Source organism: Dipodomys spectabilis, unplaced genomic scaffold (assembly GCF_019054845.1).
Source record: "Dipodomys spectabilis isolate Male_0828 unplaced genomic scaffold, ASM1905484v1 ptg000108l, whole genome shotgun sequence".
Lineage (NCBI taxonomy): Eukaryota > Metazoa > Chordata > Mammalia > Rodentia > Heteromyidae > Dipodomys > Dipodomys spectabilis.
In genome coordinates, this window is record NW_024870785.1 from 16,961,387 (window position 1) to 16,975,351 (window position 13,965).

The 13,965-nt window shown below is 45.9% G+C and overlaps 1 protein-coding gene across 1 annotated transcript in view; it reads left to right on the top strand.

Annotated features, from left to right (window-relative positions):
• The first annotated feature begins 6,609 nt into the window (after positions 1-6,609).
• Positions 6,610-13,965, top strand: part of LOC122114443 (sperm motility kinase Y-like) — a 36,891-nt gene continuing 29,535 nt past the window's right edge. Inside the window, exons 1-2 of the mRNA XM_042687607.1 lie at positions 6,610-7,986; positions 8,070-8,126. Of these exons, the coding sequence (XP_042543541.1) occupies positions 6,610-7,986; positions 8,070-8,126 (1,434 nt within the window). The remainder of the gene's footprint in view (positions 7,987-8,069; positions 8,127-13,965) is intronic.

A 13,965-nucleotide genomic window follows, 5' to 3' on the forward strand; every position in this document is an offset into this window, starting at 1 on the left:
TTCGAGCATCACAATGTCAGCAAAATGTTCCTATTGTTTCCTCCAGACTAATCAAGTTTGAAGATAAAAGAAACATTTCCAGGGTAGATCCTATGAATCTTTTGAGTCACAAGTAATAGGTATTATGACTTTAAAGGAAAATGACATCGATATGCCCTAGATGTTATCATTACTAAAAGATGTAAATACCAGTATTCAAAATCCATATAAGCATGAAGATTCTGTAGTTGAGTCTCATTCTTTTTAGCCATTGGGGAAAAACTGTGAGGACTCAACATAAGAAAATTCACTTTGATTATGCACAGCCAAGTTTGGTAGAGTCAAAATATGTGATGTCACAAGGAGCCAGTAGTGTATTTGCAATCACCAGGTACTCAAAGTTGAGGGTGGGGCTGATTCTTGTCTTTTGTTGGCAGGAACTTTGTGAACTACAGTTATTGAGGACAATTGATCTTTTCATTTGTGACTTACGGATAATGGACGTTTCATAATTTACTTGGTAAGGTGCTGTTCAATTGGGAAGTTTGAGTTTTGGCATTTGGATTTGGGGTGGACTTAATGTATTTACATTGTTGCTGTGCATTTCTTTCTTTGGGTTACGTCTTATACTTCATATTTATCCATGGTACAAAATAATGATTCCATTATGATTCCATTTCCAAACAGGTATTTCCTCACTTTGACCCAAATTACTCCTCCTACCTCTCTTCTTTTCTTTTTTGACCTTGACATGGCAAAGTTTACTTTTGTCCAAGTGTGCCATACCACAATCTAGCAAGCAAGCACATGGAGCGGTGGGACTGGCCCCCTTTTTTCCCTGAAAGCAGTGGGCCCCACCCCTTTGCCTGGATTGGTCAGCCTCCAGTTTAGATTTATTCCCTGGATGGATTGACATGTGATCATCCTCCTCCTGCTGTCCTGTACACATCCCTGTGCCTAGTATATACTAGGGCCTTAGAGTTGTTCAGCAGAAGTTCTATCAGTACAGCTCTGCCTACAGCCCTTTTTTGCTTTTTAGTAGTTTTCCAGGTATGTCCTTCCTTGTCTTGACAAATTTTAGACTCCAGTCCTCCTAATTAACTTTTCTCTGATCTGGGTGGAGAGGGGCCAGCTATCAATCTCATCTGTTCATTAAACTGAGGCTTGTCTGATATTTTTACCCTGGGTAGTATCTTACAAATATCTGCCTCATGAGTAGCTGGGTTTACAGTTGTGACCTACCAACCCCAGCTGCTATGAACTTTTTATGATAGATACATAGTCACCTTCTTCTGCTTTCATTCACCTTTGAGCTTTAATCCAGCATCTTCCAGTGCAACCTAAAGGACTCATCACATAGCTCATGTCTGATGGTAAGCAACTCTTATTTGTAGGGTGACACACTTTGTAAGTTTGCTTCTTTCAGCAGACTTCCAAGGCCACCAGTATTTTGAGCTGGGGCCTTTGGGAAGACCATAATACTTTGCTCCTGCCAATGAAACATGTGCTTTTCCAGAGGAGCTGGTGTGACTGTGGCCAAACCTTGTGTTCTTTACCCCATGTGAGGAATCACCAAAAAGACTCCAGGTATGACACACACACACACACACACACACACACACACACACACACACACAGCCTAGTGAATGGTCAGGTGCATTCAGCTTGCCAATGCCCTGAAGTGTAAGAAACCAACTATCCTTCTTCCTAAATTACCCAGTAATATATACTTCACTAGAAATATATACTTCACTCTCGTGCCCAGAGATTCTAGGTAGAAATAATAGCCTTATGTTTTTATGGGGATCTTCTAATCATTTCTAATCTATTTCCTTCCCTCTCTGTGTTTCTTTGTCTCTTGACCTTTGTAAATGTTTATACATCCTATGCTGTATCAGGACAGCATTTCTTTAGAACCATGTCAGCAAAATGTTACCAGTTTTTACTTCAATCTATTCATGCTTGATTTTCCCCATAGTAGATACAAAGATTAATTCTTTTTCTGGGGTGGTGGGCCTGGTCCTGGGGCTTAAACTCAGGGTCTAGATGCTGTCTTGAGCCATAGCACCACTTCAGCTTTTTCTGAGTAGTTTAGTGGAGTCTTGACTTTCCTACCCAGGCTGGCTTTGAACTGCAGTCCTCAGATCTCAGCTAGATGTGAGCCACCATGGCTGGCTTATAACACATCATAGGTAATTACGGCTATTTTGACTTCAAGTGAAAATGGCAGTGATATACCTTATATTTTATCATTCTTAAAAAAGTAAACATCAGTTTTTACAATCCATATAAACATAGAATATCTACAGTTTGGCCTTATTCTTTGTATTAATTCGATTAAATTTGTGAGGAGTAAAAGTGAGAACATTTCTGTCTGGTTATGCATATCCATGATTGGTACAGTCAAAATGTGACCTCACAAGGAACCATTGTGATTGATTTGTAATCACCAGATGCTCAAAAATAAATCTGGGGCTGATTCTTGTCCTTTACTGGCAGAGTATTTGTGAAATACCCTGAACCTAGAGCAACCTGTCTCTTCATTTATGACCATATTACCTGGTAAGATGCTTTTCTATTTGAGGGTTTGAGTATTGGAGTTTATGTTTTGGGGGGAGGGTCATTTGTATTTATTTTTGGCCATGTATTTTCGTGTCTTATGTTATAATTCACATTTATTCATTGTGCAAAATAAGAAATTAATAACATTTCCATAAAGTAATTCTCTACATTGACAATCATCACTCAGTCTTTAAAAACAAAAACAAAAAACTGCAGCCAGGTGCCAGTGGCTCACACCTGTAATCCTAGCTACTCAGGCTGTGATCTGAGAATTGCAGTTCAAAGCCAACCCCGGCAGGAAAGTCCGTGAGACTCATCTCCAATTAACCACAAGAAAACCAGAAGTGGTGCTGTGGCTCAAGAGGTAGAGCACTTGCCTTGAGCTGAAGAGCTGATGGACAGTGCCCAGGCCCAGAGTTCAAGCCCCACAACGGACAAAAAACAAACAAACAAAACCCTGCAAAATGTAGTTTACTTCTGTAGAAGAGGGAGCATCTGCCCAAATATGGCAAGCAAACACATGGAGTTAGGCCAGCTGCTCCCCTTACATCCATAGTGCAGCTGGTCCTGCCACTTTGTCTGGATCAGTCAGTCTCAAACTCAGATCTATCTATACCCTGGCTAAGTTGACCTACAATTCTCTTCCTCATGATGTCCTGGGTTACCAGTGAGGACAGACTTGCTCCCCTGCACCCAGTGCATTGTCAAGGCCTCGGTTGGTTTACAGAAGTTCTATCACTACAGCTCTGCAGACAGCTTTTCCTACTTCAGTTGTTTTCCAGGTATGTCTTGACAGACTTCAATCCCAATTCTCTGACAAGCTTCTCCAGAACCCAACTGGGTGAAGAGGTACCTGCCATCAAACACATCTTTTCATTATGTTGGAGCCTATCTGATACTTTACCCTACCTGTTAAACTGGTATCCTATTATCTGCCTTCTGAATAGTTGGGATTATAGTTGCAAACCACCAAGCCTAGATACATCTATATCTGTATCTCTATCTACCTATCTAGCTAGCTGCACATTCCCTTTTTTACTCCAGTTGATTCAAGTTTGAAGAAAAAGGAATTTAAGCCACAAGTCACTTTATATATTTTGATTTCAAGTGAAAATGACAGTGTATGCCATATACACTTTATCATTCCTAAAGAAATAAATGTAACTTTTCACAATCCAAAGAAACATAGAACTTCTGTAGTTTAGTCTTATTCTTTTTATCAATTGGGTATGAGGACTGAAAATGAGAAAATCCCTCGTTGGTTATGCCCAAAATATGATTTTGCAAGGAACCACTGTGATGAGTTTGTAATCACCAGGTAATTAAGGCTAAGGCGAGGGGAGGGTGCTGATTTTGGCAGAAACTTTGTGAACTTATTGAGAGCAACCTATAACTTCATTTATGACTTACCCCAACACTGGATGTTTCTATTTTACTTGGTAAGATGCTCTCTCTTGTGAGGGTACGAGTACTGAGGTTTCTATTTGGGAGAGTCTTTAGTATTTATTTTTGGCTATGCATTTTGTCTTACTTCAGGTGTTGTAATCCACATTGATTTCTTGTGGAAATGAGGAATTGATGGTGCCATGACATTTTCATACAGCTATTTTTTTTTTAACCTTCTTTACCCTTTTTACACCTTGTGTCCTTTCTTTAAATTTTCTTGACTCTTAAGGCAAAGTTAACTTTTGTAGTAAGGTGTGCCATCTGCCAAAATCTGGCAACCAGGCACAAGTAGCAACGGGGCTGTGGTCCCCTTTAATCTAATGCAACACATTCTGCCCCATTGCCACTGGGCAGCCTCGACCTCAGATTTATTCTCTGATGGGATTGGTGGGATCCGTGTAGTGTCCTACGTTACCAGTGAGGACAGACTCACACTCCTGTACCCGGTACACACACAGGGCCTTAGAGTTGTTCTGTAGAAAACCTACCAGTACAGCTCTACCCACAGCCCTTTCTGTTTAGGTTGTTTTCCAGGTACATCTTTTCTTTTGTTGTCATGACAGACCTGGACTCATCTATTTTTGCTTTTTTTTTTTTTGATCCGGTCGTGGGGGCTGAACTCTGGGCCTGGGCGCTGTCCCTCAGTTCTTCAGCTCAAGGCTAGCACTTTACCACTTGAGCCACAGTGCCACTTCTGGTTTTTTTCTGTTTATGTGGTGCTGAGGAATCGAACCCAGGGCCTCATGCATGCGAGGCAAGCACTCTACCACTGAGCCACCTTCCCAGCCCTATTTTTGCTTTTTCCTAAGCTGGGTGGAGAGGTGCCTGCCATCAAAACTTTTGAACTACCCTTATTGAGAGCAACCTTCTTCATTTGTGACTTATTGATACCAGACATTGGCACATTACTTGGTAGGATGCTAGGGTTTTTTTTTTTATGGTTTGTACCTTGGGGTTTGGGTCATTTTTTATACTTTTGGCTATGTGTTTTCTTGTCTCATTTTATGTGTTATAATTCACATTGATGCATTGTACAAATAAAGTGCCAATTATGGCTTTCTCATAGTTATTTCCTTATTTTGACCTATGTACACATTGTTTTCCCCTTTTACTCTTAAGACAAATATACTTCTGGAGAAAGGTATGCAATCTGGCAAAATCTTGCAAGCACAGGCACATGGAACAGGTTGGCTGGCCTCCTTTTATTCTTAGGGCAATAGGCCCTGCCATTGCTTGGATTAGTCAGCCTTGAGCTCAGATTTATTCTGTGGCTGGATGACACATGATCCTCTCCCTTGTGCAGTTCTGAGTTATAGGCACATCCAGTATATCCTAGGCCTTAAGAGTTGTTCTGCAGGAGTTTTTATCAATACAGCCCTGCCCACAGCCCTTCCTATTTTAGTTTTCCACATATGTCCTTCCTTTTTTAAAAAAGAGAATTTAAGTGTCATTTTCTTCATAGTCCTTTCTTAAATTCCCCATACAAGGGCTGGGAAGGTGGCTCAGTGGTAAAGCGCTTGCCTTGCATGCATGAGGACCTGGGTTCGGTTCCTCAGCACCACATGAGCAGAAAAAGCCGGAAGTGGCCCTGTGGCTCAAGTGGTAGAGCACTAGCCTTGAGCTGAAGAGCTGAGGGACAGCGCCCAGGCCCAGAGTTCAGGCCCCACTACCGGACCTCCCCCCCCAAAAAAAAAAAAAAAATTCCCCATACAAGTTTGGGAGTGAACAAGTTTGGGAGTAAATCCATCCAATCTCAGTCTACCTGAGAGATTTTTCATATGTTTTCCAACTTCAATATTGATAAATTTCATGTGCCTCAACATTTCACTTTTCCTTCTAGATTTTCCTTTTCAAACTATACCCTAGTAATGATTTTGAGATGCAGGCTCTTGTCATTTTATTATCAGCTGCCATTTTATTACTTAGGTCTTAGCTCCTGTTTCTGGTTGGCTATATAGAAAGGTGAATTTTGTTTATCCTTGCTTTCACTGATCTTTGTGTTCTCCCAGTTTCTAGTTTGTCTTTTTTGCCAATCTTGGGTCTTAAATTCAAGTTTTGTCTGCTGTATCTGAGTGTCTGTGCTCAAGGTTAGCACTCTACCATTTGAGCCACAGCTCAGCTTCTGGCTTCTTGGTGGTTAATTGGAGATAACAAAAAAATCTCATGGACTTTGTGCCTGGGTTGGCTTCCAACCACTGTCCTCTGATCATGGTCTTCTTTGTAGCTAGGATTGCAGGTGGGAGCCACTAGTGCCCAGGTTTTGCATGACCTTTTTGTTGCTCGTTTTGTTCCCATATGCTTTGGGGTTTGTGTTGTCCTTATTTCTAAGATGATTTGAGGTGTCTTTGTCTGTGCTTGGGGTGTGTGCTTGCTACACAGGTGCTCCAGAAATGATCCATGGATCTACCCCCATTTCATTTAGCAATTTTTTTTTTTCGTGGTACTGGCATTTCACTGAAGGCTTCGAACCTGTTAAGCAAGTGGCCCCCCCCCCCAACTGGAAACATAATCTCCTAGTTCTAGTTTAAAATGTAAACTTGCCTAACTACAAAGTCACTTTTAATTGTTATTGATCTGTTATAGCTTGAGCCGCTGCTGGGCATACAAGCGAGACAGGGGACTATGAGACACCTTCAGAGCATCAACTATCGCAAGGAACATCTCAATGACCATTACTGGGTTTTAAAAACCATCGGAAAAGGAGGCTTTTCCAGCGTGAAACTTGGCTGGCATAAGCTAACACAAACCCAGGTTGCCGTCAAAATAGTTGCCAAAAATGACCCACACTTATCCTATGATTCTTCTGAAGCCAGTATTATGAAAAGGTTGTGCCATCAGAACATCATACGGCTGTACCACATCTTAGAAGACTCTAGAAACATCTATTTCATCCTAGAACATGCAATAAACGGCAACCTGAGAGATTACATCAAGGCTAAAAGTTACTTAAAGGAAGGGAAGGCCCGACAATTTTTTTATGAAATAACTTGTGCTGTGCAATACCTACATGCACGGAACATAAGCCACAGAGACCTCAAGCCTCGTAATATCTTAGTCGACGGCAGAGAAACCCTGAAAGTATGTGACTTTGGGCTCAGCACTCAGTTTAGGCCCGGGCAGAAGTTCACTAATTTCTGTGGCACAGTGCCCTTCACTGCCCCAGAGATGTTCTACAAAGACGGCTATGATGGCACCGCTGTTGACATGTGGAGCCTAGGAATAATCTTATACAACATGCTTGTGGGCATAATCCCCTTCCACATCTTTAACAATTCCCAGCAGTACATATGGCTTCTGCTTCCGAGCAACATCACGGAAGAAGCCCAGGACCTGCTAAATCAACTATTGATGCTGGAGTGGCAGAAGAGGGCTACCCTAGATTATGTCCTCCAGCATCCTTGGCTGAACCACTCACACGATGGCAACGGCAGGGATGTAAAGGCCACTCTCCCCAAATGCTCATATTCAGAGATCGTGGCCACAATGACTACCATGGGCTACAAAGCCTGGAAAATCCAGGACTCTCTGAGGAAGAGGAAGTTCGATGACACCATGGCCACGTACCTCATTCTGTATCATCAGATGCCCCAGGGCTTGGGCTCCAGCAGTGATGGCAAACCAAGGTCTTCAGGCAAAGTGCCTTGCCTAGCCCTCTCAAAACCTCCCATCACTGTGGCTAGGAGGAGGAAGGGCAGTGTCTCCAACCTTCATTCTTTCACCCTCTTCCAGCAGGAGGAGGAGGACCAAAGTTCACAAGACCTGAGTGTGAAACATGTCTCCTTGCCCGCTATTCCCTTCTCCCACATGGGCAGCCAGGCCGTTTCCAGGCTACCCTGTGAAAATACTCCAGAGCCTGGGTCCTCCATTGAGGGCAATGTCGGCCAATCCCACTTTGGAGACCTATCCAGCCTGTCCCTTGGGACTCCCTCCAACAGTGACAACCGGGAAGACTCCGATGCTGGGAGTGGCAGAGAGCGTACATCCACCCACCCTCCAGAGGTCAGACCCAGACTCTGGAAAACAGTTCAAAAGAGAGTCATGAGGGCACTCAGGTCACTGTGTTCCTGTCTGTCTGCCCGAAGGAGGAAATCCCGGAACAAAATAGTTCCAGGGCAGAGAACAGACAGCAACGACACCAGGTAGGTAAGGCAGGTCAGTTGTGTGTGCTGCATTTTATGGGATTGACACCTTTTTTTGTGTGTGTCCTATTCAACTGACAAATCATTTCATCACTAATGGTATGCACAAGGCACAGATTAGAGGTGGGGTGATTGAATCTCTCCATTATGTCTGTATCACCGCCCAAAGACCAATCCTCCTGCACCCAATCTTCCAATGGGGGAAGTACAAGCTGGTAGACAGAGTTCACAGAGGCTGGAGGAGAGCAAGGAAGGGAAGGAGAACTGGAGGAGAAAGAACGCAGGTCCGAGCGGAGGCAATGGGGTAGGGAACAGAGTTTCAGATGGGAAGAATCTGACAGAACAGATGCCCACAATGAAGGGAACCATAGTCAGGACTGTCTTATATTTATCCTCAGCATGAGTTAAGAGAGCGTTTCCCTTGTCTCCTTGTGCTTGAACAGTGACTGAAGGCCCTGGGTCGACAGGGCTCCTGAGGCCGAGTGTGGGGGATCGGCCTGAGATATGGACTCCAACCCCACCAGGAAGAAGCGAGGCATGAAGCACACAGAACTGTGTGCCAGGCATGCTTGCACCAGAATGTCTCCTCCCTGCCCAGCAGGTAGGTGTGCAATTGGAACCAGACTCTGTAGTTGGAATTCCTGGCAGGAGGCATCTAACACCCTGCTTGACCTCTCTAGTCTTCCTGGGTAGAGCTGAGGTGACTAGGCCCTCTGCCAAGCAGTGACTCCTGAAACACTCCCATTCCTGAGCTATCATATGTCCTTTCCTTCATGTTTTTGAGGAGGTGGCATGATCATCCTCTTGCCTTTCTGCCCCTTGGACATGAGGGCCAGTCACGTTAGACCTCATTTTTTTTCAATCTACTTAAAACAAGTTTTATTAATTTTGTCAATATATCTCATAATCTATGGAATCGATACATGACATTAATACTTGATTTCTTTTTTTCTTCCCTTTTTTATTTTTAAATATTTTTTATTGTAAAAATACTGTACAGAGGGGTTACAGTTAGGAATAGGGTAATGAGTACATTTCCTATAGAGCATTGTTACCTTCTTTGTTTTTCCCCTACCATCACTTCCCTCCTCACCTCCCTAACTCCTCCCTCCCTCCCCCCCCCCCCCCCCCCCCGCATTGTAAAGTTCGTATTCAACATAGAGTCCTGTACATCTCGTTGTCACAATGGGTCAACCTGCATCCCCATTTAGATATTCTGCTATTATCCCCTTTCCCCTCCCCAAATTACAAAAATGTATATACAAGATGCAGAGCACTGGAATCAAATACAGTGAAAACAGGGGTTATACTGTGGGGAAAGAACATACAAAAGAAACAAAGGAATCACATAGCGCATTACAAGTTCATTAAAAACAATAGCAAGAAAGAGAAAAACTAATGTCCCTGTCTTGGGGTACATTTTGCTTAACATTATCTCATGTAGTCATATGTACATAGCCTTTGACCTTCTCTGCTTGTCCTAGATATGTAAACATGGGAAATCATGGGACCTATGTTTCTTTGGGCCTGGCTTACTTCACTTAATATAATTTTTTCCAAGTTTTTCCATTTCCTAACAAATGGGGCAATGTCATTCATTCTGATGGAGGCATAGAATTCCATTGTACATACCACATTTTCTTGATCCATTCATCTACTGAGAGGCATCTGGGTTGGTTCCATATCTTAGCTATGGTGAATAATGCTGCGATAAACATGGTTGTGCTAGTAACTTTGGTATGACCTTGTTGGTGATTGTTTGGGTGAATGCCCAAAAGTGGGATTGAGGAACCTCCATACTGAACAAGTTTACTCCCACCAACAATGCAGTAGGATTCCCTTTTGACCACATTCCCTCCAGTATCTGTTGTTACTAGATTTCTTGATTATAGCCATTCTAACTGGGGTGAGGCATTCTAATGAGGGTGAGGTGGAATCTCAATGTTGTCTTGATTTGCATTTCTTTTATGGCTAGAGAAGTTGCTTCATGTTAGACCTCATTTCTTCAGTAAGGTCAGCCATGTCCAGGATTCAACCCTAATCAGCCCAGCAAGGCCTCTGCCAGGTCATTTCTGGTTGTGTTGTACAGACTCATCCAATTGGAGAGGTGTGGGTGGATGAGCCCTGGGCCCAATGCTAGGTCGAGCTGGGAAAATAGAACTGGGCTATGTCCCCAAGAGAACCCTGTCTCCTTTCTCCTCCCCTGCTTTCTTCCAAATGAAGTGGAGGAGCAGCTCCCTTACCACCCCAAAAGCCACAGGCCCTAGAGTTGGCCCTTTTAATTTTTTCAATACCAGAGTTGAACTCAGAGCCTTGTGGTTCTTAGGCCGGTGCTCTACCACTGGATCCGTGTCTCTGGATCCTCATGTGGGTAGTCAGATATATGACCGAACAAGCTGGTAGCTTGTGGTTGAACTGAGGACAGTCTAAGGCACCAGGGGTCATAATCTGGGTCCTTTGACCTCTCTCCAGGAGTTCAGCATCACAATAGGGTGGCTTTCTTTTCTTCTTGGCTGGGAGTCCTGCAGTTTGACCCCAGGGCTCCAACCTGCTAGGTAGGTGCTCTATTACTACAGCTACAACACACATTCCTTTGACTTGGGAGTGAGGAGGCTCCACAGGGGGCAGGCAGGGAAGCTGGGCACTGTGCAAAGGAACTTGCCTCCATTGCTCTGTTGGCATCATACCTCACAGTGGCCTTCCCTATGGCAACAGGGCATCTGTGGGCAACTGAATGAGACTCGTGCCATTCTCTGCATCAACACTGGCACTTCCAAGCATTTCCAGGAAAGGGTCCTCTGGACTCTGAAGTGGCTCATATGTGGACTGTGTGTGAAGCACCTGCAGCTCAGGTGGGCAGGCACCTGAGGCTCAGATGCAGGCAGGGCTCCATGATCATCTGAGGTGATTATTATGCTCACTCCAGCCTTCTGGCCTTCCTCTCCTTCCTCTACAACTACCTAATCATGCAGTTATTTTCCCCCATCCCACCTAAGTTAATATTTGTCTCTTCCAGCTGGCAAGCTCCATGACAACTGCAGAGCTTCCTTGAGCACCTGGTTCTGGGGCAGTAGCTGCAGCGCAGGCCGAGGAAAGGGCAAGAAATTGCGTTGCAGTAGTTGCAGGGAATCTGCGGAAGGCCCGGAGTCTGTGAGTAAAAGGGCCAAACACAGGGAGATAATGAAACCCCAGTCAGCCCTCAGCTGGAACCCATAGTCTGACCTGGACCTGGAACATAGAGCCTTCTGGGGCAGCTGCAGCCACATGTGGTGGTGCTGGGAGTATGGCTGTAGCAGCATCTCAGAGAAACTATCTCTAAGCCAGAGGCAGAGAGCCTGGATCCTGAGGAAGCCGGACAGCAGTAGGCTGGACCTCCTGGATGGAGCCAGCAGGGCCCCTACAGGACAAGGGCAGCCAGAGCTGTTGCTGCATTGTCCCCACCCCCACTGGAATGGACAGGACAATACCTCAAGGTACTCCTTTTTTTGTCTGGGTGAGAAAGACTGAGCTGGGATGGCAGCCCGCAGTCAGCAAGTGCAGGAGGACCTCTGCCCTGCTTGAAGAGTGCAAATGACCCTCAGCATGGAGGGCACCCTGCGGGCTGCAGCCCTCACCAACCAAGTGGCTAAGAAGGCTGGGGCCCACAGGGCTAGAGTCCTTTCAGAAGTAGTTCCTTTTAACTAAGTGCAAACTTAAGACAGGAGTGGGGGAAGGCCCTTAGGAGGACTGAGGAGTGCCAGGGGGCCATTAACCAGAGAGCACAGTCTTCCATGTGTACTCCTACTGTGTGGGATTCCTCAGGCACGAAACTACCCTCACTGGAAAATGGGAGGCCCTGGACCACCACTGCTTCTCACCACACATAACATTCAGCCTACCAAGACCAATTGTGTGCGGTAGCCACTAATGGGCCATCTCCAATATGGAAGTAGGAGTAGACAGAGTGAGAGTTAGCAGAGGATTGAGGTTGGAGGATGGCCCAGGAAGAGAGGAGGTGATCTAGAGCCAGAAGAAGGGGGGATGAGGAGGTGGGAATAGAGTTTGAGACAGGTGGAATCTGCTTGGAGAACTTCACAGTGCAGGATGGCCACAGTTGTAAATACCTGTGTATTTACCTCAGTGCCATTGAGAGAGCGTTTCCCTTGTCTCCTTGTGCTTTGGCAGTGACTGAGAGGCCCTGGGGCTGCAGGGCTCCAGAGTCCCGGTGTTGGTTACCCCCCCACCTCCACAGCAGGATGGAGCCAGGCATGAAACACACAAGACTTTGTGCCAGGCATGCCTGCATCGAAAGGTCTCCTCCCTGCTCAGCAGGTAGGTATACAATCTGCTCCAGACTCTGCACATGGGATTCCAGGCAGGAGGGGCAGCTGGCACCTGGCTGGCTTCCCCAGTCTCTGCCTGGGAAGAACTGAGGTGACAAGGCCCTTTGTCCCTCTGAAGGGAAAGGTCCAAGAACATGTTTCTTGGGATACTTCCTCCTGAGCTCTCACCGGTCCTTTCCTCCATATGTGTGAGGAGGAGACATGCTTCTCCTCTTGGTGAGGGAAATGCATGCACTTGCTTTTCTGTCCCTTGGAGATGAGGGCCAGTCACACTAGCCCACATTTCTTAAGCCGGGTCAGTCATGTGCAGGATTCAACCGTAACCAGCCTAGGAAGGCCCCTGCCAAGGCCATTTCTGGTTGTGCTGTGCAGACTCCTTCAAGACAGCCAGTTGGAGGGGTGTGAGTGGGTAAGCCCTGGCCCACCCTGGCAGGGAAAGCTCAGCTTGCCAGTATCTCCAGTTGAACCCGGTCTTCCCTCTCCTCCCTTATTGCCACAACTGCCTTTCCTCTTCTAATGAGGCAGAGGAGCAGTTGTACCCCGGAGGACCCCAGAGGCCACAGCTTCCCCCACAGTTACTGAGGGATGGGTCCTTTGATTGGCTTCCCTAAATTTTTCATCACAGGGTTTTGAGATCAGAGCCTTGTGGTTGCTAGGCAGGTTCTCTACCACCAGATCCATATCTCTGGGAATTTCATGTCTGGTGGTCAGAGACATAATCCACCAAGCTTGTAGGTTGCTCCTTGAACTGAGGACAGTCTTGGGCCCCTGGGGCCTCAATCTGAGTCTCTTGACCTCTCTCTAGGTGCTCAGTATCACAATAGGGTGAAAAGAAGAAAAGGATGCCACCCTAGAGTCCTGTAGCTTGACCCCAGGGCTCCCACCTGCTTGTCGGGTGCTCTACTACATGAGCCACAAACCACATTCCTTTGACTTGGGAGTGAAGAGGCTGGACCGGAGGGCAGGGACCTGGGCACTTTGCAGAGGAACTTGCCTCCACTGCTCTGTTGGCATCATACCTCGCAGTGGCCTTTCCTATGGCAACAGGGCATCTGGGCACTTGAATGAGACTCGTGCCAATCTCTGCATCAGCGCTGGCACTTCCAGACATTCCCAGCCTCCACAGTCCCCAGGAAGCGTCCTCTGGCCTCTGAAGGGGCTCACATGTGGGCTGGGTATGAAGCACCTGCAGCTCAGGTGGGGCAGGAGGAGCATGGTTGGAGGCTCAGATGCAGGCAGGGCTCCATGATCTGGTGAGGTGATCACTATACTGACTCCTCTCTGGAGTTTTCTCCAGCTTCCTTGCCCTCTTCTCCTTCCTCTGCAGCTACCTAATTATGCAGTTATTTCCCCCCCCCCCCATCTCACCCTAAGTTAATGTTTGTCTCTTCCAGCTGTGGCAAGCTCCATGACAACTGCAGAGCTCCCGTGAGCACCTCTTTATGTGCTCACAGCACAAAACTAATCAGGTCAACTTCTGTTGACTGCAAATGGCCTTGCAGTAGTTGCACCAAACC